This window comes from Molossus molossus, unplaced genomic scaffold (genome assembly GCF_014108415.1).
Source record: "Molossus molossus isolate mMolMol1 unplaced genomic scaffold, mMolMol1.p scaffold_m16_p_8, whole genome shotgun sequence".
NCBI classification, from domain to species: Eukaryota; Metazoa; Chordata; class Mammalia; order Chiroptera; family Molossidae; genus Molossus; species Molossus molossus.
Window position 1 is genome coordinate 1,940,372 of NW_023425402.1, and position 22,904 is coordinate 1,963,275.

Below are 22,904 nucleotides of genomic sequence, written 5' to 3' on the forward strand. Positions count from 1 at the left end.
ACATCCATCTACATCATACACATACACATATACGCATGTACACACGTATACGTGCACATGCATGCATACACATACAAATGTACACATACACACACACCTGCCTCCTCCTCTAGACGTAAATGCCCGGTGAATGGGGAGTGCATTTTTCACAGCTCTTATCGTCAGACCCCTGCCCTGCAGAAACCCTTAGTAACTGAAGAATGAATTGGGAGGTGGAATTCACAGCTCCAATGACACGTGAGAAAGCCACAGAGGGAGGCCACTCGGTGGTGGAGTCTGGATGGTTGCTTCCGTCAAAGAGCCTGTCCTTCACAAGATTGGCGCCAGGGCCCCCGCAGGGCAGGGCAGGGCAGGGCAGGGCAGGCATCATCATCTCCGTTCTCAGGGGTGAGGGAACTGGATGGAGGTGGTGAGTGGCAAGTTTCCTCTGGCCTCAGAGGAAAGCCCAGCTTCCTCTGCCAACACAGTGCTCTGGGTCTCGGGCCCTGGTCCTGTGGGAGGCATCCTTCTCCCTCCCTGCTCCTCCAAACCCAATCCGCCACCTTTGGCTTTGGGGATCCTAGTTTCCAAATCAAGAATTGGAGCACATTATCTAACAAGGACATTTGTACTTTAGAGGGGACAGGTCAGACTACATTTAAACTAAGGGTGACTTCTGGCCGAAGGTACTTCCTCTGGACACTGCTACAGTTGGGGCAGCCAACTAAGAAACCCTGGCTGGTTTGGCTCAGCGGTTAGAGCATCGGCCTGCGGTCCTAAGAGACCGGGGTTCGGTTCCCGCTAAGGGCATGTACCTCGGCTGCAGTTTGTCCCCGGCCCTGGTTGGGTTGTGTGGGAGGCAACCACTCCTCGTGTCCCTTTCACGTCGATGTTTCTCCCTCTCTCCCTCCCACTCTATCTGAACAAAAAATGGAAAAAATGTCCTCGGGTGAGGATAAAAAAAGAAAAAAAGAAACGGGTATGCTGTTCTCTCCCAGGTGCAGACACTGAAAGAAGGAAACGAATTATCAGGGACTCAGGAGGCCTCCACAGGACCACTGCCAATCAGTTCTAATACCCCTTCTCCCGCCGCGGGCTGCCCCGCCCTGGCCTGGGGCCACCCCTCAGCAAGATCCTGGGCCCTGCCCGAGCCGGCGCACAGCTAGCCGGCGCAGCTCTCCCCCGAGCTGCCTCCCTCCATCTCTTTGTCTGGGGGCTCTTTGTCTGCGGGCTCCCTTTGGTTGCGTTTCTCAGTCCAGGCCTCCCCCTCCCTTTCTCCCGGGCCAGGCTGTTCCCTCCCTCTCTGCGGGGGCCGGGAGGCTCGGCGAGGGGAGCCGGCTGGGTTGCCATGGTCACGTTGAAGCCGAGGCAGCTGGCCCGGGCAGCTGCTCCCGCCCCAGGGCGGACAAAGCCAGGCGGCATTGGCAGCTTCAGACCTGGAGCCCCAAAGGCCTGAGACTGGGGGGACTGGGACCCAGGACTTAGCTGGAGGTGAGAGGAAGCCAGAGCTGGACTGGGAGGCAGGAGTGGGGACTGAGCTGGGTCCTCCCCTGGAGGGAAGGACCGGGTGGTCCAGGCTGGAGGTGTGGTGGGAAGAGGGGAGCTTGGCTTCCCTAGCAGGGAGGAGGGGAAGGATGTAGAATAGAGTTTCAGACTATGGGCTGAGGGGCTAGGCTGCCCCCTTGGGGAGGTCTGCAACCTTTTCTTGTTGCTCAGAAACAGGTTTGATTCCATCTTTCACCCCATCTCCCCTGGTCTGTCCCACAGTTGCCAGTCCTTTCTTAGCCTCTCACTCTTCTCATCTCTCCATGTCCCTGTGTTTCAACCCCTGCGCCTCAGTCTCCCTCCTCTTCGCCCATCTTTCGGTCATTCCAGCCCTTTCTCCTCTCCTTTGTCTGTGTGTCTTGTACCCTTGGTCTGCCAGCGCACTGCTCAGAGAGGCCCACCTTCCGGCCCTCCTCTCCTGTGTCCCGACTCGGGGTCTCCGCAATGTTCACTCGCCCAGTGCAGCACTTTGCTGCCCAAACCTCAGTCTTCCCCCCTTTTCTGCGGTGGTGTGCCCTCTGTCTCCATCCCCTTTCCTCTCTTCGGCCCCCAGCTCCCCTCATCCTTAGCCTCAGTATATCCTCTGCCTGTTGGAGTTCCATCCCCCCGTCCATGCTCCAGGCTATCCACGGCTGAGCTTGGTCACATCCTCCACCCCCTTCCACTCTTGGGCCTCAGTTTCCCATTTGTAGCCAGTGGTCTCAGGGCCTGACTCATGCCAGGGCCTTGTCTGCCCTTCACCCTGTCCTCCACCACAGCTCTCGCCCTCCCCAGCTGCTGACCTCGCCTACTGGCCCCAGAGGGAGCTGCAGCTAACATGGGGAGCCCCTTGGTCCAACCTCCCCATCACTGGTCCTGCTGGGCCTCCCCACTGTGGTTGGGTGGTCTGCAATCCTGAAGATACTCTCTTATGTGGTTCCCCTCACATTTTTTTTTCCATCTGTTCCCCCCCCCTTTCCAGGGCAGCAGGATGCCTGAATAGGAGGGCATGGGTGGGGGAGGGGAAGAGACCTTTGGGGGTCTCAGGAGGACAAAGGGCCTCTGGAGTTGGGAGTGATGCAGGAGACATGGGGTGGGCTCTGGATCAGTGGGTGGACACTCAGTCTTGGCACTGTGCTGGGGCCCCAATGGCTGGGATTTCCCTCGCTGGCCCCTGGGAATCTCTGCTTGGAGCCCCACATTCCAGTGGCTCCAGCCCCCTTTCCACTGTCACCTGACTCTGTGGGGCCCAGCCCTGGGCTGGGGCGAGGTGGGCATCACCGGTTAGGAATTTCTCCTGGGGGTATAGTGGGTAAGGGTTTCAGGATATTATGGTTAACTCTACTCTCCACAGTGGACCCCTATGTCTGGCACCACCATGCCACCTGTCCCGGTTGGCGTGGGCCTGGGGTGTGGAATGTCCCACCAGAGTGTGAGGGCTGCTGCTCCTCTCCTGCCACGTGGGGCACAGCTCCGCCTGGCCACGGGCTGGTCTTCCCCAGCACCGCCCTGGAAGGGGAGGCTGAGAGCCGCCCAGGTGAGGTTCTTGGGACACCCTGGCCCCAGCCTGGGCCTGACTCCACCCTCAGGCCAGCCTCTCCCAGCCCAGATTCCCCAGTCTGTCTCCAGAGGGGTAGGTGCTCTAGGGGCACTCTGGGTTTTGGTCGGAGGGGATGATGGGGGGAGGCAATTCTCTGAGTGACCCTGGCTGTCTGTGAGTGAGTCCCTTGGCAGGCGGGGCCCTCTGGGGCTTGTGTGTCGACCGGGATTGGAGCTCGTGCCTATCTGTGCCTTGGCTCTCCCAAGGGCAGGCCTCTTCCTGGTAGTGCCTTTGTGTACTTGTGGGGTTGGGATTTCGTGTTTATTCTTGGGCTGGTGTCTGGGATGGCAGGTAGGGTGAGTTGATATCTGCTGAGACGGGTGGGTGGGACTCTGCACTGCAGAGACCTGACCGTGCTGGTGACACTGGGGTGGGCGGCGCACCTTCCTGCCCACCTCACCCGCAGCTGGCACCTGGATTTGTTTGCCCAGGCTTCCTGTGTCTGATTTTCTCTGGGTCTCTGGCCTCCTCCTCTTCCCACCAATCCCCTTCGTCCAGGCCTCTCCTTGCCAGCGGTCAGATCCTCCAACCCCACCAGGGCCAGAGCCGAGGGGTGAGGCCTGCCCTGAGGAGGACTCCGGGCGGGAGGACCCCGGGAATGGGGGAGGAAGAAGGGCCGGGAGAGAGGGGCTGGCGCCAGGCTCAGGGACTGTGGGTTGCGGTGCGGAGTGCGGGAGGCCCAGGGCGGTGTGAACAGTGGGTCTGGGGGGCTGGTTGGACAGGTGATTCCTGCTTCTTTCTCCCAACTAAACTCCTGCTGCTGGGTTGGGGCCTGGACCTGTGGGAACCTGCCCCTTCGCCTTGCCCTGGGGCTGCCCCCCGGTCACCTCCCTCTCCGGGAACCGAGCCCAGAAAAGGGGGAGTAGGGAGGGGCCTGGGTGTGTGGGAGGCCCTTAGCGCAGCTACAGCCGCCGCCGGGGCCTCAGCTCGGAGGTTCTCTCCGGTGGGGAACCTGGGGGTGCAGTGGGTGAAGGGAGACGGGGACACCGAGCGAGGTGGGCGGTGACGGTGGGGACCACAGGGGGTTGGCTGGAGGCCGGGCAGGGCGGGAGCGCGGCGGGCTGGGGGAGGGGCGGGGGCCGGGCGAGGGGGCGGCGCCTGGGCCCGAGCGATCCCTGGCTCCTCTCCCCGGAACAGGCCCCCGACAGCTGCTCTGGGAGCCGCCGCCGCCACCCGAGCCCCGCCGGCGCCTCCGCTCGGCTCCCGCCGCCTCCCCTCCCCTCGCCTGGCCGCCGCCACCGAGGCCCCACTGCGGCCGGACTCCGGGTCCGCGGGAAGAGCAATGAGAGGTAGGGAGAGCGGCGGAGGGCGCTGCGGGCGAGGGCGCTGCGGGCCAGGGGTGCGGACCGCGCCAGGAGGCCGGCCGGGCCGGGCTGCACTTGCTGGACCAGCCCCTCGAGGTCTGCCCAGCCCGCCTCCCGGGTGCCCGCTTGCTGTCAGTCCGCAAGTGCGGGAACCCCTGATCCCCGGGAAGTGCGTTCTGGCACTGAGCGAGGCCCCCGGTGCTCGGCAGGGAAGACAGGTGCTCCTGGGTGGCCGCACCGCATCATCTCCCGGCCCCTGAAGTGGGCTCGCCCTCCCACCTGGCCAGTCCCTGGGGCCTCCACCCAGCCAGATCCCAGTTGGGCAGTCTGGCCACAGCCCAGCAGAGGGACTGGCACCCTAACCTGCCTGTGGCAGCCGCCCATCCACACTGGATGGCCATTTGTTTCTGCTCTGAGAGAATGAGCACCGTCCTCAAGGTCCCCCGCCCCCGCCCCCGCCCCCGCCCCCGCCCGGCTGCACATTCCTCTCGGCATCTCCACCCCCAGCCAGTCTGGTGTTCGGACTCACTTGCTGAGAGCACCTCGGTGCGTGCAGAGTTGAGTGGTACAGTGAGACAGTGAAGGCAGGGCGCAGGCACCTCCTTACCACCTTGCCAGCTGCCCAGGGTCCCCACCTCCTGACTTTCCCTGGCTGGGTCGTGTGCGTATTAGGTGGTGGGCCCGCGGGTCCCGGTTCTCTTGGATCTTGCCTCCTAGGGCCTGAGTGTGTGTCTCATACTGTCTCTGATGGCAGGAGCATATATATGGGCTAGGGCCTGGGTCTTGTCAGTTCACGTTCACAGGTGTCTGAAGGCGGCCCTCCACTAAGTGGTGGGCTTGGACTGCAAAGAAGGCTGAGGTGTGGATGGAGCTGACGTGTGAGCACTGTGTTTGCCTGGCTGGAGTCTGTGTGGATGTCGCTGAGTTTGTGAGATACAAAGGTGTGTGCACATGGGCTGCTCTAGCCCGTCTACAGGGGGCTCTGTAGTCCATGTGTCTGGCCACGTGTGTCTGTGTGTGAGTGTGTATAGAGCTGTGTGGGTGCTGTCTGGGGTGGGGGTGGGGAGAGGACGGTGTACAACCCCTGTCCTGCCTCCTGCCCAGCCCCCAGTTTGTAATTGGTTGTAATGAGCAGGGTGGGTGGGGTTGGGGTAGGCCCTGTGAGCCGGTCCTCCATGTCTGAGCAAGTGGAGAGAATGGGGGTTGGGGCTGGGAGAAATGTCAAAGAAGGACCGTCCCAGGTGGCCCTGTGGTTCCCTGCTGGGCTCTGTGCTTCCACCTGCTCTATTTACCTCTTGTTTTGTATTTCTCCCCTACCTCCCCTGACCCCTCTGCCTTCTATCCTCTGCCTGTCTTTGTATCTCTGTGCTGGCTCCTCTTGCTCCGGCTGGCTCTGATGACTCATCGGGGATAGGCAGGAAGGTTACTCAGGGGAACAAGGGCCCCGCTGTTTGTGACAGTGGTGGGGGTGGAGAGCGGCACCCAGGAATTCCAGGCCCCAGCATGTGGCTCCTGGACCCCCAAGGGACCAGGCATGATGCCTCTGGTTCTAGCCCCCCGCAACTCAGTCAGCCCCTCAGCTGCTGCTTCTGAGCTGTGGGGTCTCAGCTGCCTCTTACATTCCTGTCTAGAGCATTGTGGGAGCAGCTGGAGGAGGACAAAGGGACGGGGGAGTGTTCCCCACTCCTCCTTCCTCCTGGGGTGACCTGGGCCCTGTCTTCAGACCCACCCTCATCTCCAAGGCACCTCAGCCTTTTCCTCAGCTCTGGCCCTTCCCCCTTCAGAAAGTGGGAACTGGGGGCACAGGTGGTCTGGTCTCAGGAGGGAAGGCAGAGCAGGAAGAGCTGGGTAGGAGGGTGGTCCTCGGGGTTTCCGAGGGTTCAGGGCCTGCGGAGCTCAGTGCAGACCTGGCAAGAGGACAAGTCGGGACAGCTTTTCTTGCGCTGGGTTGGAGAGGGTAGTATTGGGATTGATTAGGAGGTACCATTGGAATGGTCTTAGTTGGGATGAGCTGCCCAGATCTCAGTGAGGAAGAGCAGGGCTCTCAAACTCTCATGGGCACAGCTCGCTGGGGACTATGTGAGGATGCTGGATGAGCTGAGACCCTGCATCCCCAGCTCCCAGGTGTTGCTGAGGTGGTGTCCGGGGATCACACGGCCTACAGACTGTGAGACTGGAAGGTGCAGAGGTCCCCCACTCGTCTTAGAATTCTGGGCTCCTAGGTGGGGAGGGGACCAGAGTTTAGCCCAGTGTCTAACACATGGGAAGCGTTCTAAAAATAGAGCTAATGCTGCCAAACAACTCGTGTTGTTGTCTTACTGCCATTGTCCCCAAAGCAGCCCATTGTGTCTGTCTGTCTGTTGTTGCTGGCTGTGACCTGGTCTCCCTGAGTGCTCTTTAACTTACCCCACCCATGTTGTCCCCTGCAGAGATGCTGCCCCCACCCCCTTAGGCCAGAGGGATCAGAAGCTATGGGGCCAAGGGCCCTCTCATCTCTACTGCTGCTGCTGTTCTTGGCCACTGGAAATGCTGACATGAAGGGCCATTTTGACCCTGGTGAGGAGACTGGCTCTTGGGTTCCTGAGGGTTGGAGCTTGGGAGACAGAGAATCAGACGCAGTGACCCTCCGTGTGCCTGTATTCACCCAGCCAAGTGCCGCTATGCCCTGGGCATGCAGGACCGGACCATCCCGGATGGGGACATCTCTGCCTCTAGCTCCTGGTCAGACTCCACGGCTGCTCGTCACAGCAGGTACCTGGCACACTGGGCGGGGCTGCCCTGGAGGTTAATTCCTGGGGGTCTCTACTTGCCCTTCCAACCCCTCCGCACAAGCCAAGAGGCTTCTGAGAGGGCCAGTGCCAATGAAACCCCCACAGTCCTGGGGGGCTTTAAATACCAGAACCAGGGGCCAGATGTTCCCTGTGACCTCTGCTCCCTCGCAGGCTGGAGAGCAGCGATGGGGATGGGGCATGGTGCCCTGCAGGGCCGGTGTTTCCCAAGGAGGAGGAGTACCTGCAAGTGGATCTGCGGAGGCTGCACCTTGTGGCTCTGGTGGGCACCCAGGGGCGGCATGCTGGGGGCCTGGGCAAGGAGTTCTCCCCCAGCTACCGGCTGCGCTACTCCCGGGATGGCCACCGCTGGATGGACTGGAGGGACCGCTGGGGTCAGGAGGTGAGGCTGGCAGCGGCAGCAGCTAGGAGGGGTGGCTCTCCCCTGTCTCGCAGCTATACTTAAATGCCCCCTGCTCACTGACCATCCTCCAGCTCTGCAGCTCAAACCTCTGCGCCCAAGCTCCACCTGAGCGCCATCTAGTACCGGTCCACCAAGGTCTCATGGGTCTCTCGAACGTCCCATCAGCTTCCCAAACTGAGTTCGACTCCCATGCCCACCCCAAGCCTGCCCCTCCCCCAGTGCTCTCCAGCTCAGGAAATGGTACCACCCGTGCCCGTTGTTTGGGCCACAAGCTGAGATATCCCTGGCTCCTTGTTTTCTCACCTCCTGCTCCTGACCCATCAGTGAGGCCAGTCTGTGCTACCTTCATGCTGTTCCCTGCCTCCGACCACTCCCCACCACCCCCACTTCCACCTGCCCTGGGGGAGCCCCACCATACCCACCCCATCCCAGCTTAGGTGAAGGCCTGAGGTAGTCTCCTAACTGTTCTCCCTGCTTCTGCCTGAAGTCAGATCTCACCCTAGAGGTGACATCCAGTGTACTTCAGAAAATGCACATTAGTGTCTCCTAGACTTGGAGGGACCCCACGAGACTTGCAACCAGGCAGCAATGGGCAGTGGCAGTTTGTCCTGGGCTCGCCCCCTGACCCTCACCCCCAAGGCCCCCTTTTCTCTGGCTTCTCAGTGAGCCAAAGCAGCCCAGCCTGGGCTCAGTTCCCCGCCTAGTTCCTCTCCTTTGCTTCTGTCCTAGGCCCTTCCTTGCTTCACTGTCCCCAGTTTGAATAAATGTCTTCTCAAAATCATAAAAGGAAAATGCTGTCCAATGGGGCAGCGTGGTGGCCCTCTGCCGCTCCCGCTCCGCCAGAACAAAGCAAAGCTCCTTGGCAGGCAGCTCCTTGGCCTGCCCAGCTCTTGTGCCCATCACTCCTGTCCTTGTCCCGCCTGCCGTCCTGGTTTTCTGGCTGTTCTCGCACAAGCTGGGGCTCATCCCACAGCTTCAGCACATTTTCTTTCTTTTTTTTTAATCCTCACCCGAGGACACTTTTGCATTCATCTTCAGATAGAGCAGGAAGGAAAGAGGGAGGAAGACAGAGAGAAACATCAATGTGAGAAAGACACATTGAGTGGCTGCCACCCACACCACCCCAACCGGGGCCGGGGACAAACTGCAACCGAGGTACATGCCCTCAGCGGGAACCGAACCCGGGACTCTCCAGTCAGCAGGCCGACGCTCTAACCACTGAGCAAAACCAGCCAGGGCTCTTTGTTTGTTTGTTTGTTTTTTGTTTTTTTTTTGGTACTTGCCCCTAGCGGGAACCAAACCCGGGACTCTCTGGTCCTCAGGCTGATGCTCCAACCACTGAGCCAAACCGGCCAGGGCTGCACGTTTTCACTTCTTGTTCTCTGTGCCTGAAAAGCCCCCCACCCCGTGTCCACAGGCTCTCCCTCACTTCATTCAGTCCTTCCCCCAGATGTCACCTTCTCAGAGAGCCTTTTCTGAACCCCCCCCCCCAGCTGGGCCCCACTCCTCGGCTCTGGTTCTTCACAGCTGTTTCCCCTGCGGGGCTGTCTGATGGGAGGGATGCGCTCACCACTGAGGACATGACGGCTGGCCAGGGTGGGCGCTGGGCCAAGGCTGGGAGCGAATGGGATGGGGGACTGGAGCGGGTGCAGGGCTGTGAGGACTGGAATCTGGCAGGACGGGCTGAGTGGCTCTGAGACAGATGCATGGAGCCAGGCCAGGAGAGGGAGGGCTGCGCACCGGCTGACAGAGGTGCCAGAGGTCTGCTGTGGCCCAGCCGTGAGCTCGGCGCCCTTCTGGCTTCTGTGTGGCGTGGGCAACAGGGTTGTTAGATCTGCCTTTCCCACCCATCCTCCCCGTTTCCTGGCCCACAGGTGATCTTAGGTAATGAGGACCCTGGGGGAGTGGTGCTGAAGGACCTTGGGCCCCCCATGGTGGCCCGACTGGTTCGCTTCTACCCCCGGGCTGACCGGGTCATGAGTGTCTGTCTGCGGGTGGAGCTCTATGGCTGCCTCTGGAAGGGTGAGTTGTTCAGGGGTTCATCCCCCTGAGAACTCATTTCCTGTCCTGGGGACTGGGGGTTGGGGGGCAGCCAGGGTCCTCTCTCCTTTTGGGAAGCTGTCACTCTGAATGAGGGGACTGGCCAACACTGCCCCCGCCAGTGGGCCTGTGGGGGGTGGGGGACAGCCTCTGTGCCCTCACACCTGTCCTCCCACCCTGCCCCAGATGGACTCCTGGCGTACACGGCCCCTGTGGGGCAGACGATGTACTTAGCCGAGGCTGTGCACCTCAACGACTCCACCTATGACGGGCACACCACACACACCGTGGGCGCTGACAGGTGAGGAAACAGGCCCGGCAGGCACCTGGGGAGGGGGGTGGGTTAGGTGGGACCTCAAGGGGCAGGACCAGGATTGAAGGGCAACAAAGTGACCAATAGCTCCTGTGACTCTGCGAATTAGAAAAAGACCCCTTGCCTAACGCTTCCATCTGCGGGAAAGTGCGCAGCCGTGGCTCACGCGGGAGTGGGCGGGAGTGGGCGGGAGCGGGCCGGGAGCTCCGCGCTGGGCTGAGCTCCGCGCTGGGCTGAGCGCTGGCCCGCCAGCCAGGCCCTGCGGGGTGGGGTGCCAAGCCCCTGGGCAGACACTGTCTCCTCTTCCGCCCTCGTCCTGGTGCCTGCTCTCCAGGCTGCAGTATGGAGGTCTGGGCCAGCTGGCGGACGGGGTGGTGGGGCTGGACGACTTTCGGAAAAGCCAGGAGCTGCGGGTCTGGCCCGGCTACGACTATGTGGGATGGAGCAACCACAGCGCCCCCAGCGGCTACGTGGAGATGGAGTTTGAGTTTGACCGCCTCCGGGCCTTCCAGGCCATGCAGGTGTGTGTCCAGCTCCCGGGGAGGTAGGCGGTGGCTCGGGCCCTCCTGGCTTGGCCCTATATCCTTCTTCCCTTCCCCCCAGGTTCACTGTAACAACATGCACACCCTGGGAGCCCGCCTGCCCGGCGGTGTGGAGTGTCGCTTCAAGCGAGGCCCAGCCACGGCCTGGGAGGGGGAGCCGGTGCGCCACGCCCTGGGGGGCAGCCTGGGGGACCCCAGAGCCCGGGCTGTGTCCGTGCCCCTCGGCAGCCGCGTGGCGCGCTTTCTGCAGTGCCGTTTCCTCTTTGCGGGGCCTTGGTTACTCTTCAGTGAGATCTCCTTCATCTCTGGTAAGCCCTGATGGCGGCCTAAGCCGTCCCCTGGCATTGCCAAGCCCTTGGTGCCCAAGATACCCACCCCTGGTGCCACATCTACCCACCACCCTTGAGACTTCCCAAGCACGGGTCCTCCAGATGACTGGTATCCGGCCCCCTTCTTCCCCACCCGTCTGTCTTCCCTCAGCTCCGACACTGAGCAGTGTGATGGTGCTGGTTGGGAGATAGCCTCCTGATATTATGACCCCTGGGACCCCTACATCTCTCCACAATCCAGCAACTAAAAGATTAACATCCACCATAGCCAGGGCCCCAGATTCTGATTGGCTGGACATGTGTTGGGTGTCAGCCCTGTTCTCATCCTCACCTCCTCACTAGTCCTGCGGGCCTCTCCCTGCACCTCCCCTCCCTATCTGCCTCCCTTTCTTGTCTTCCTTCTCCCCAGATGTTGTGAACGACTCTGCTCTGGCTCTGGGGGGCACCTTCCCACCAGCCCCCTGGTGGCCCCCTGGCCCCCCTCCTACCAACGTCAGCAACTTGGGTGAGCAGCCCTGGGGCCTCCTCTGGTGTGGGTCCTGTGCACCGGTCCTCCCTGGGTACCCCCAGCTTGGGTGGGCAGCCTCCTGCCCTCCTGACTCTCCTGCCTCTGCCAGAGCTGGAGCCCAGGGGCCAGCAGCCCGTGGCCAAGGCGGAGGGGAGCCCGGCCGCCATCCTCGTCGGCTGCCTGGTGGCCATCATCATCCTGCTGCTGCTCATCATCGGCCTCATGCTCTGGCGGCTGCACTGGCGCAGGCTGCTCAGCAAGGTGGGCGGGGCCCGGGGCCTGTCTGCACTAGTCGGTCCATCAGGGACTCAGAGCACAGCCTTATTAGAGCCATAGAGGGAGCTCAGTGAAGAGACCATTTACGAAGGCGTGGGTGGGGTGCATGGAAATAGGGGGGAAGGGGTCCGCAGGGCCAGTCACCAGCGTGTCACCGTCCTGGGCTGCTGGGTGAGAGGAGGCTGCACTCACCAGAACCTGGGGGACAGCCTCGAGGGCAGCAGACTTTGGTTTGGGGATGCAGCAGCCTGAGTCCACCCCTCAGGGAGGGGCGAGGACAATGTCCGGCCTGACCACACTTTCAGGCCCTCCCAACTGCTGGGGCTCTCTCTGGCCAACCCGACTGCAGTCTGTCAGTGCAGTGCATGCTGGTGACCTCTTGGGGCAGAAGCCCGTGGGAAAAGGTGGAGCTGGAGGAGCCGCTGGAAGAAGTCTGGCGCACCCCAAAGCTCTGTCTTCCAGCGAGGGGCCGGTGGTGATGCGCTTTACAGTTGATAATTACAGACTGATCAGACCTGGGTGGGATCCCATCCCGGGACTCAAATGCTCTTGAGCCTCTGTTTCTTTCCCCGTGACATGGAGTTCATTGTAGATCCGACTCCAGGACTGTGTGAGGACGGAAGGAGGGAGCGCGGGTCAGCATGTTACAAAGAGCTGGGCTGTGTGCTGAGCAGCAGCACGGTTCACATTTCGCCTTCCCTGTGACAAGGCTGAGCGTCGGGTCTTAGAAGAGGAGCTGACAGTTCATCTCTCTGTCCCTGGGGACACCATTCTCATCAACAACCGCCCAGGCCCTCGAGAGCCACCCCCGTACCAGGAGCCCCGGCCTCGTGGGAATCCAGCCCATTCTGCCCCCAGTGTCCCCAACGGCTCTGGTAAGACCTGCCTTGTTCTGGTTCTACCTCCATCATTTCTGTCTGTTTTCTTACTGTGTTCCTTTCCCATTCCTTTCTTTTTTTGTCACCCCCAGTTTCAACTCATTTTCTTATTTCTGTGCCCCTGGTCACTACCCACTTTATCTCTCCATGTCCCTGCCTTATACTCTCACTCAGGAAACGCCATGTGTTACCCAGTGGTCTCGTCCTTCTCTGTCCCATACACACCTCTGTCTTCTTGTTGTGCCCTCTTATTGTGTCTCCTTGGCCCCTCTCTCCTAGACTCACCATGTTTCTTCCTCCCATTCATCCATCCGTCTATATTTCTGCATCATCCATTCATCGTGTATCTACCATGCTGTCTGTCCATCATCCATCACCCATCCAGTCATCTACCATTTTTTACTCATCCACCCATCCATTCGTCTGTCCAACCATCCATCCATCATCCATCCATCCAATCATCCATCCATCATCTTTTCATCCATCCATCATCCACCCATCCATCCGTCATCTATTCGTCCATCCATCACCCATCCATCCACCCATTCATCCAACCATCCATCTGTCATCTATTCGTCTGTACATTCAGCCATCCATCTGTTCATTCATTCATTAAGCATTCAGCTATCCAGCACTCTGCACATCCTTGTTTTATCCTGTTTCTCTTAGTACATTTGTCCCGTCAGCCCTGATCTCGCCCTGTTCCGGGTCTCCCTGTCTGTCTAGCCTTGAGTCTCATCCCTTCCCCGTGTCTCCCCTCCTCCTTCTCCCGACAGCGTTGCTGCTCTCCAATCCGGCCTACCGCCTCCTTCTGGCCACTTACGCCCGCCCCCCTCGAGGCCCGGGCCCCCCCACACCCGCCTGGGCCAAACCCACCAACACCCAGGGTAAGCCCCTCTGCCCTGGGCTCCGCCAGGCTCCCCGTACCTCTACTGGGGCAGGGAAAAGTGCTCACACCTTGCACTGCCTCCTCCCCTCACTGTGGCCTCTGCTGCTCCCGAGCTCCCATGGAGGCCTCTCTGTGCCGTTGGCTCTCTGCTGCTAGCTCCTTTTTAAGGCCTCCCCTTGAGCTGAGGAGGAGAAAGCCCACTGGTTCTTAGCTCTGCCCCTCCTCCTCTTCCACCCACCTCTTCAGCTCTCCAGAGCCAGAGAGGAGGTTGCAGTGGTGGCCCGACTTCTCCTGTAACTCCTTTGTTCTCCCCTCTCTAGAGCTGCGAGGAGGAGGGCCCCTCAGCCGGGGTGCTTGCCCTGTACCCCCATGTGTCCTCTCTCTGCAGTCCCCGAGGTGAAGGCTCACGCCCGCCCTTCCTGTCTGCTCCTCCTCCCCTCCGTGTTGCCTTCTCATTGTCGCCCCTTCTCCAGGGCTGAGGGGCAGCTCTGCCCTCCTGTCTGTAGACTGCTTGTTGTGGGGGCTGTGAGGAACCGTACCCCCTCTGTGTGCCCCTGTCTCTGCTTGTCTTTGAGCTTGGTGTGTTGGGTCAGGGAGGGTTTGGGTAACCAGGGCAGGAAGGAGCTGAGGCTGACAATGGTTGGGTGGGCTGGGGGACAGCGAGTGGGAGCGGGGGCTGTGAGTAGGGCAGAGGTTTGGAAAGCGGAGGGTGGGTGACGGCTGGCACCATCCTTCTGGTGGTGGAGAGGAATTCCTCTTCCAGACGAGGCTTACCTCACGGTCTCTTGGGCTATGCTGGGAAGCCTAGAGAATAAGACTTGGTGACCATCCCCGGTGCCCTGCAAACTCTGAAATGGCTATCCTCACCCCGCGCCAGCATCCTCTCTGCTTGAGGAAGTGGGTGGAGGCAGGCCTGGCGCTCACCCAGCGGGGAGCCTGTGGGAGGCTGGGTGCGGAGAACCACGGCTCTCGGGCCGCTCCTGACGCCTCGGCCTGTCTTCTCTCCTTTACCCCTCCAGCCTGCAGTGGGGACTATATGGAGCCTGAGAAGCCAGGTGCCCCGCTTCTGCCCCCACCTCCCCAGAACAGCGTCCCCCATTATGCCGAGGCTGACATTGTCACTCTGCAGGGTGTCACCGGGGGCAATACCTATGCTGTGCCCGCGCTGCCCCCAGGGGTGGCCGGGGATGGGCCCCCCAGAGTGGATTTCCCTCGGTCACGGCTCCGCTTCAAGGAGAAGCTTGGTGAGGGCCAGTTTGGGGAGGTAAGGAGGATCCCTGCCAGCCATCAGCAGTGCCCGACTCTGCCTGGGGACCTGACACCATGCCCACACATCCACCTGGAGCGGGAGCCTGTCATCTGTGACTGTTACTCTAATTGACCTGGGACCTTGGTGAGCCTTTTGACCATATAACAAAGGATCTTATTTCTCCAGGTGCACCTGTGTGAGGTAGAGAACCCTCAGGATCTGGTCAGCCTTGATTTCCCTTTTAATGTGCGCAAGGGACACCCCTTGCTGGTAGCTGTCAAGATCCTACGGCCAGATGCCACCAAGAATGCCAGGTGAGGACCAGGCCGGCACCTGGGAGGGGAGGGGAGGCCACAGAGAGCTGGAAGCGACCTTGGGAGAAACAGCAGAGAGCAGTCTGGGGAGGCCCCTGGTCACTGCGAGTCAGCGAGTCAGCGTGAGAGCAGGGGCCAAGGTGCAGGCCAGCCCCTTGGCACCCTCGAGACCTTCTCTCTCCCTCTGCAGGAACGATTTCCTGAAGGAGGTGAAAATCATGTCGAGGCTGAAGGACCCGAACATCATCCGGCTGCTGGGCGTGTGCGTGCAGGAAGACCCTCTCTGCATGATCACCGACTACATGGAGAACGGCGACCTCAACCAGTTCCTCCGAGCTCACCAGCTGGAGCCCAAGGCAGCCGAGGGGGCCCCGGAGCCAGGGGCGGCCGCCCAGGGGCCCACCATCAGGTCAGCAGGTGCCCAGCCTGGAGGGACAGGGGAGCATGAGGTGGGAGGCAGGACTGGCTCCAGGAGGGGCCTGGGAGGAGGAACCGGAGGGGCACAAAGGCCAGGCATGGCCAGTGAGGGGCTGAAGGGTCTCGGACCCTGTCAGGAATTTCCCTGTGCCCTCTGTCACTCTCTCTGCCCTGGTCTAGATCAAGGAGAATAAAAGCCGTAGCTTTCTGGGGTTGGATGAGCCAAAGAAAGGTTGAACGGGCACTTACCCACGGGCCTCGCCCGGTACTTCCATCCTGGGACAGCGGCTGCCCTTCCTCTGCGGGGATCTGTGAGGTGGGCCATGGGCTGCTGGTGACCCTGTCCCGACCCCTCACCCAGCTACCCCCTGCTGCTGCACGTGGTGACCCAGATTGCCTCAGGCATGCGCTACCTGGCCACACTCAACTTTGTGCATCGGGACCTGGCCACAAGGAACTGCCTGGTTGGGGAGAATTTCACCATCAAAATCGCGGACTTCGGCATGAGCCGGAATCTCTATGCTGGGGACTATTACCGCGTCCAGGGCCGCGCGGTGCTGCCCATCCGCTGGATGGCCTGGGAGTGCATCCTCATGGTGAGCGCCTGGGGGGCTCGGGCTGCCCCCGAGCTCTGTGTCCTGTTCAGTTCCCCATCTGGAAAATGAGGGTGTGGACCGGTGCCCTGTAAGGTTCCCGTGCTCAGGGTGGTGTGATGGGGAAAGTCCCGGAGACAAGGGTGGTCTGAGATGGAGTCAGGGTGGCCGAGAGCAAGAGAGACCAAGTGACAGAGGGGGCTAGAGATAGAAGGGGATGAGTTGAGAGCTAACTGGGACCAGAAAAGGGGAGAGCAGAGAGAGGACGGACAGAGCCTGAGAAGGGGCAGAGCCCAGGGAGGAGGGGCCTCTGGGAGAGCCCACGGGGGAGAGCCCACGGGGGAGAGCCCACGGGGAGAAGTGCTGAGGGCTGTGGCCTGTGGGAAGGGAGGTCTGTGCTGCCTGCTGCCCTTCTCTACCTGTCACCTCATCCACGCCCCAGGGGAAGTTCACAACGGCGAGCGACGTGTGGGCCTTTGGGGTGACCCTGTGGGAGGTGCTGATGCTCTGCCGGGCCCAGCCCTTTGGCCAGCTGACGGATGAACAAGTCATTGAAAATGCAGGGGAGTTCTTCCGGGACCAGGGCCGGCAGGTCAGAGCCCAGGAGACGGGGGAGGGGGCGGTGTGGGGGGCTGGGAGGGCAGAGCCTGTCATCTTGGGAACTAAAGAACACGTGTTCCTTCCCTTCCGTCCACACTGCTCCACAATGTAGGTGTACCTGTCCCGGCCACCTGCCTGCCCACTGGGCCTGTATGAGCTGATGCTTCGGTGCTGGAGCCGGGAGCCGGAACAGCGACCCCCCTTTTCCCAGCTGCATCGGTTCTTGGCAGAAGATGCACTCAACACAGTGTGAATCATGACACCCAGCCGGCCCTCCCTCAGGGGTCGGGAGCCGGCGGCCCAACCCCGAGGAGCTGTGGCGCCCCACGCCCTTGCCACTTACCTCAGAGAGGCAGCGTGACCGCAGCTGGGCGAGCCTGCCAGGAAGCCGCTGCACCCCTGCTCTCTGGAGGCCCACCTGCCCGCTGCCCTGGGGATGGGATCCTCGGGACCCCTTCTAGCCATCCCTGGGGGGGGCACATACAGGGCGGACACTGGACTCGGCCCTCTGGACAACACTGGTTCTGGGAGGGAAGGCTGTGGCCCCTCGGCCTCTCTCTTTCCGTCGCACACTGGACCCCACTGGCTGAGAGTCTGGGAAGTGAGGACAGAAAGGAATTTTCCTTCTCCTGGAATCACCCTCAGCTTTGGCTTCTCTCCCCCACCGGCCTCTGAAACACTGGACCTGGGGGTGATCCCTGCCCCCACCCCCAGCCATGCCCACCCCCGCCATGTTGGAGCTAGAACTTCCCTCAGCCAGATGTGTCTGGAATAAATACCGGGATGAGGGGGAGGGAGAGCGCCTGTGCCCGGGGCGGGCACCTCTCGTAGCTGCCACGTTGGTTTTTCTATAATCACTTGGGGTTTGTACATTTTTGGCGGGAGAGACACAGATTTTTACACTAATATATGAATCTAGCTCAATGCAATTTTAATCCCCTGCACTAGGCAGGTAGTAATAAAGGTTGAGTTTTCCACACCTATGAGTAGGTTTCTTGGGGTTTTGGTAACATCTGCTTACTGCCCCTCCCTCCGCCCATCCCATTTTCTTTCTTCCTCCTCCTCTTTTTCCTCCTCCGTATTCCATCTGCTGCCACACACTTTGCCTGGCACAGTGTCTGTGTGTCCGTGAGCCAGGCTGTGGGACTTCAGGCCCACGGAGGTTCATGCACCTCGGCAGCTCCAACAAGGGTGTCAGGGCAGGTCTACCGAGCCCTCCTCAGAATTATGTTTTAAAACCCATTTAAATCAGTGTTTATATATATAGATATGATTATAGAGAGTTTACCAAGATGTTAAAATATGTCCCATTAACATCCTTTTAAAATATTCAATAACTGGCAGCAGGGGTAGTCAGTACTGACATTTTCAAACAGTATAACGACAAATGATACCTGCGATTTCTATGACTAGTAGGATATGAGCTGTGGTGGCTATCAGTGACTTGAGGGACAAGTCACACGCACTGCTAGTACTATTGGGGCTCTGCTCATACTCACATGTGGAAGAAATGCTAAATTTCAATTAGCTGTTAATAAAAATAGACGTGTCCTTTTTTTCTAGCCCATATTCTAGGAACCCCCCGCCCCCCAAAAAGGGTCTGCAGTCCCTGGTGGAGAACACTTGGATCAGGCTGATCAAATCACCCAGTGAGTGTCTTGCTGGGAGCCAGAAATGAGCTTAAATATCTGAGTCTTGGGAGAAGGATCTGTAGCCACCAAAAGAACATTTAACAAAGGGTGCAAATTAGGTGGAAGAGGGAAACCCAGTGCAAGTATGTATTAGGAAGGCAGTCCTGCCCTGGTGGTGGCGCTGTGCAAGGAAGACCCAGGGGCCACGGCTGCGTCACAGGACAGCCAGCTGGATGATGTGCATAACGGTGGAGATGTGTGATCTTAGGTTGAGCTCCTGGGCCGGCGGCGTCTCGGACACAGTCCAGAAGTACTACTGAACCCTGCACAGGTCAGAGCACCATGAACCACAATTTACGGCGGGATGACAGGTTGAGGGTCTCGAAGCCAAAACCCAGAGTGGTGAGAGACACGCCCGCAGTGAGTGGAGACCTCCAGTCTCTGAGCTCAGAACTCAGGTGCTAGCCCAGCGGTTTTCAACCTTTTTCATCTCATGGCACACACAAACTAATTACTAAAATTCTGAAACACATAAAAAAAATATATTTTTGCCAATCTGACAAAAAATAGGTAAAATTTTGATTCATTCACCCTGGAGGCCTGTTGTGTTGGCTGCTGTCATTTTTTTTTATTTGACTGTCTAAGGGAAAAGAGGTCAGTGTCCCTAACTAGTCAGGGACTAGTTGCATGTTTAAAAAATTGTGTGCCCGGCTGGTGTGGCACACAGTGGTTGAGTGTCGACCCCTGCACCAAGAGGTCACTGGTTCGATTCCCGGCCAGGGCACATGCCCAGGTGGTGGGCCCGATCCCCAGTGAGGGGCAGCAGGAGGCGGCCAATCGATGTTCTCGCTCATTGATGTTTCTATTTCTCTCCCTCCCCCTTCCTCTCCCTCTAAAATCAATAAAGGAAGAAAACATTCTTGTGGCACACCAGGTGAAAACCAGGGCTCCAGACAGCCCAGGAGCTGCGCACTGCAGGTCCCCCGCTGTTCCTGACAGGCGGCAGCACCCACCCAGCTGCACCAGCCTGAAGCCAAGGGTCACCCACTCACCCTTCCCAAATCCATCTGATCACAAAGCTCTGTTGATATTGCTTCCCAATTCCCCAGAATTCATCAATTCTCTCTACCGCCCCGTCCCCGCACACACTCCCTCCCTCTTGCCTGGACAATGACAGTACTCTCCCATGATCTGTCCCCGCTCCTCTCTGGCTTGTTTACAGCTCTGCAGACAAACAGATCTTTGGTACGTGCCCTTAGCGGGAACCGAACCCAGTACTCTCTGGTCCACAGGCTGATGCTCCAACCGCTGAGCCAAACCGGCCAGGGCTAGACAGATCTTGAAAACACATAAATCTGATCCCGTTCCTTTGTTTCAACCCTTTAATGGCTTCCCATTGACTTCAGAATAAGAACAAAATCTTCTTGGCCAACTGTGGCCCCTCACCACCAGGCTGGGTCCTTCACTACCCTCTCTTTTATACACCACTGGCCTTTCTTTCTTTTTTTTTTTTTTATATCCTCACCCGAGGCTATTTTTCCATTTTTTTTTTTTTTTTTTGTACAGATAGAGTGGGAGGGAGAGAGAGGAAGGGAGAGAGAGAGAGAAACATTGACATGAAGGGACACATCAAGTGGCTGCCACCCGCACGACCAACCAGGGCCGGGGACAAACTGCAACCGAGGTACGTGCCCTTAGCGGAACCGAACCCGGGTCTCTCTGTACCGCAGGCCGACGCTCTAACCGCTGAGCCAAACCGGCCAGGGCACCACTGGCCTTTCGATTCTGCCCATCGGCCTCAGTCCCTCCTGCCACACGGCCTTTGTGGCATGCTGTTCCCCAACCTGGGCACAGTCCCCGCCGTCTGCCTCGGCAGTGCCTGCTTGTCCTTCAGCAGTGGCATCTGACTTGCACCACCAGGTAAATTCCCTCTTGATGCTCAGAGCAACATGACTCTCTTCCTTGTAGCACCTACTACAGGTGCAATTTTACATGTTTGTTTTGTTTTGGGGTTTTTTTTTTTTTTTTTTTTGAGTAAATATTTATGTACTATGTGCCAGGGCAATGCACTGAGAAGCAGCCCGCGGGCCCCTGGACCGCTGCTCTTCCTCCCGGACACTGACTGAGGGGAGGCCATGGCCTCGACAGCGCAGTCAGTTTCAAGCACAGGCCGGACAGCCCCACATCAGGGCGCCTTCTACAAATCAGCTCCTAGGAGCCCAGGCTGATTTCCTTCCTGAAGCCAGTTCCAGGAACCTGCTCAGTTCCTTCCATGAACACCCTGCCCTCATCCACTGTGTCCCTTCCAGCAGGCATCTGCAAGAGGACCCTGTGATAAGGAGATGGTCTAGGCCAGCACTGTCCAACAGATAGCCACTATGAGTACTTGAAAAGGGCTGGTGTGACTGGCCAACTGAATTTTAAATGTTGTGTTAATTTGAATGGAAATAGCTACAGGTGGCTAGCACCTCTGTAGCTTCAGTTTCCCATACCTGTGACCTGATCTACCCAGCTCCCCCTTGTTGCTCCCATCAATATGAAGCATATGGCCCATTTGAGTTTCACACCCATGTGAAAAGCTTTTCACAAAGATGACTAGGTAAGCCGTTTTGTAATCTGCTTTTCTTCCCCTCATGACAGGTCACACAGCGACCGCCCCTCTGTGTTGCCCAGTATTCTTCATGTTGCAATGATCCACATTTTAACTAACTAACTCCTAATGCTGGCCACTTGGGCTGTTTCCATTAATTTCATAATACAACAAACATCTTTGCATGCATGGCTCTGTACCCAGGTGGGAGAATTTTAGTATGAAACATGCCTAAATGGGGAGTTGCTAGATCAAAGGGTAGTAGCGTTAAGATAGTTGATATGTAATGCCAAACTGCCCTTTTAAAAGCTTGCCCATGTTGCCCGGCCAGTGTGGCTCAGTGGTTGCACCAGGAGGTCGCCAGTTCAATTCTCGGTCAGGGCACATGCCCAGGTTGTGGGCCCGATTTCCAGTGGAGGGCATGTGGGAGGTGGCCAATCAGTGTTCTCTCTCATTGATGTTTCTCTCTCTCTCTCTCCCTTTCTCTCTAAAAATCAATAAAGAAAAAATAAATAAATAAAAGCATTCCCATGTCAACCTTCAACAAAAGCATGAGTACACTCACATGCTCATGTACACCAACGCTAACACTGAGGCAGTCAATCCTTAACTCCTTTTAAATTGGACATGTTACTGTTTCTTTAATTTCCTTTTCCTTAATTACTAGTGAAGAGGTTTTTAATTTGGTTATAAGTCATTTGTATTTCTTCTGTTTACTGCCTGTTATCTCTTTTGTCGATCTTTCTAGTATGTTGTTTCTTTTTCTTTTTGCTTTATAAGAGCTCTTTGTATTTTGTCCATTTTATCAAATACTTCTTTCCAAATTGTAATTTGTCTTTTAACTGTACTTAACATTTGCCACAGAGAGGCTTTGTTAGTTTTGTGGCCTTCTTTGAGGACCTCAAACATGGATTGCTAAAGAAATGAAATGAGGCCAGTTACACACTTAGTCCCTGGTCCTGGGCAGACGTCCTTCAAATGCCTGCTGCCGCAGGGGCTAGCCGCCTGACCACGGGCAAATGTGATCTCACGGGCCTTGGGTCTTCTGGCCTGTAAAACGGGAATAATAAACTGGCCTTCTAGGAATTTAGGGGAGAGGGTAGCTCTGGTCTTGGCTGGAGACGGTCCCTTCCCTTTTCCTGCAGTAGGTTCACAAATCAAATCAGAGCCAACGACTGGGTTAAACACTGTGTTTACTAGGATCTTGTTTTTTCTCTTTATTGACTTTAGAGCGAGAGAGCGGGAGGAGTGAGAGAGAAAGAAACATCGATGAGAGAGAACATGACTGGCTGCCTCCTGCATGCCCCCCAGTGGGGATCGGGCCCACAACCTGAGCATGTGCCCTGACCGGGAATCCAACCAGCGACCTCTTGGTAACCACTGAGCAACACCGCCAGGCCACTAGGATTATTTAACCGATGGGGGCGGGAGCCTGGTGGCCGTGGCAATGAACATCTGCTACTTCGGTGCCCAGCAGGGCGCACCGGACCGTGTTTTTTTTTTTTTAATTTAAATTTTAATTTTTTACCCTCATCTGAGGACATTTTTCCATTTGTTGTTCAGATAGAGTGGGAGGGAGAAGGAGAGAGACAAACATCTAAGTCAAAGGGATACATTGAGTGGCTGCCACCGCACAACCCAACCAGGGCCGGGGACAAACTGCAACCGAGGTACGTGCCCTTAGCGGGAACCGAACCCGGGTCTCTCTGGTCCACGGGCCAACGCTCTAACCGCTGAGCCAAACCGGCCAGGGCCGGGAGCATGTTAACAACTCGGAGCTCGCGAAGGCGCTCTGGAGGGCAAAGTATTCCGGTTTCACCGGGAACCCAGTTCCGTGCGTCCCTACCCCTAAACGCCTCACCACTGAGCTGTCTGCGCGCCTCCGCCAGGAAGTCCTCGGGTACTTCTCATCCCGGCCCCGCCTCCGGTGCCGGCGGGCTAGACCAGCCTTGGGCGGCGTGAGCGGAGAGCGACGCGGAACCAAGCGGCCCGGCCTCAGGTGTCCCGGGCTCTCTCAATCAAGGGCCAGCCTCTTTCCGCCTCGCTTCTCGCGGTGCCTTTTGGGAGTTGTAGTCAGGCGCCTCCCGCCTGCCTGGCGAGTGTGCAAGGACAAAACTCCAAATCCCGGCATGCCCC

General features: G+C 58.5%; 1 protein-coding gene across 7 annotated transcripts; it reads left to right on the top strand.

The window, feature by feature from the left end:
- Positions 1-1,423: 1,423 nt before the first annotated feature.
- DDR1 (discoidin domain receptor tyrosine kinase 1) lies at positions 1,424-17,517 on the top strand. Of its 7 annotated transcripts, none has more exons than XM_036249142.1 (18): positions 1,424-1,470; positions 6,837-6,963; positions 7,056-7,158; positions 7,350-7,578; positions 9,474-9,621; positions 9,826-9,940; positions 10,287-10,473; positions 10,556-10,802; positions 11,233-11,328; positions 11,441-11,592; positions 12,317-12,482; positions 13,262-13,372; positions 14,394-14,638; positions 14,810-14,937; positions 15,128-15,346; positions 15,716-15,950; positions 16,390-16,539; positions 16,660-17,517. In XM_036249142.1, the coding sequence occupies exons 2-18, from the start codon at positions 6,879-6,881 to the stop codon at positions 16,798-16,800; spliced, it is 2,757 nt and encodes a 918-aa protein (XP_036105035.1). In that variant the 5' UTR covers positions 1,424-1,470; positions 6,837-6,878; the 3' UTR covers positions 16,801-17,517. The 7 variants fall into 7 exon arrangements, with proteins under 7 accessions (XP_036105035.1, XP_036105038.1, XP_036105039.1 ...); XM_036249145.1 differs by lacking the exon at positions 1,424-1,470 and adding an exon at positions 3,114-3,136; XM_036249141.1 differs by lacking the exon at positions 1,424-1,470 and adding an exon at positions 4,305-4,392.
- The last annotated feature ends 5,387 nt before the right edge of the window (positions 17,518-22,904 follow it).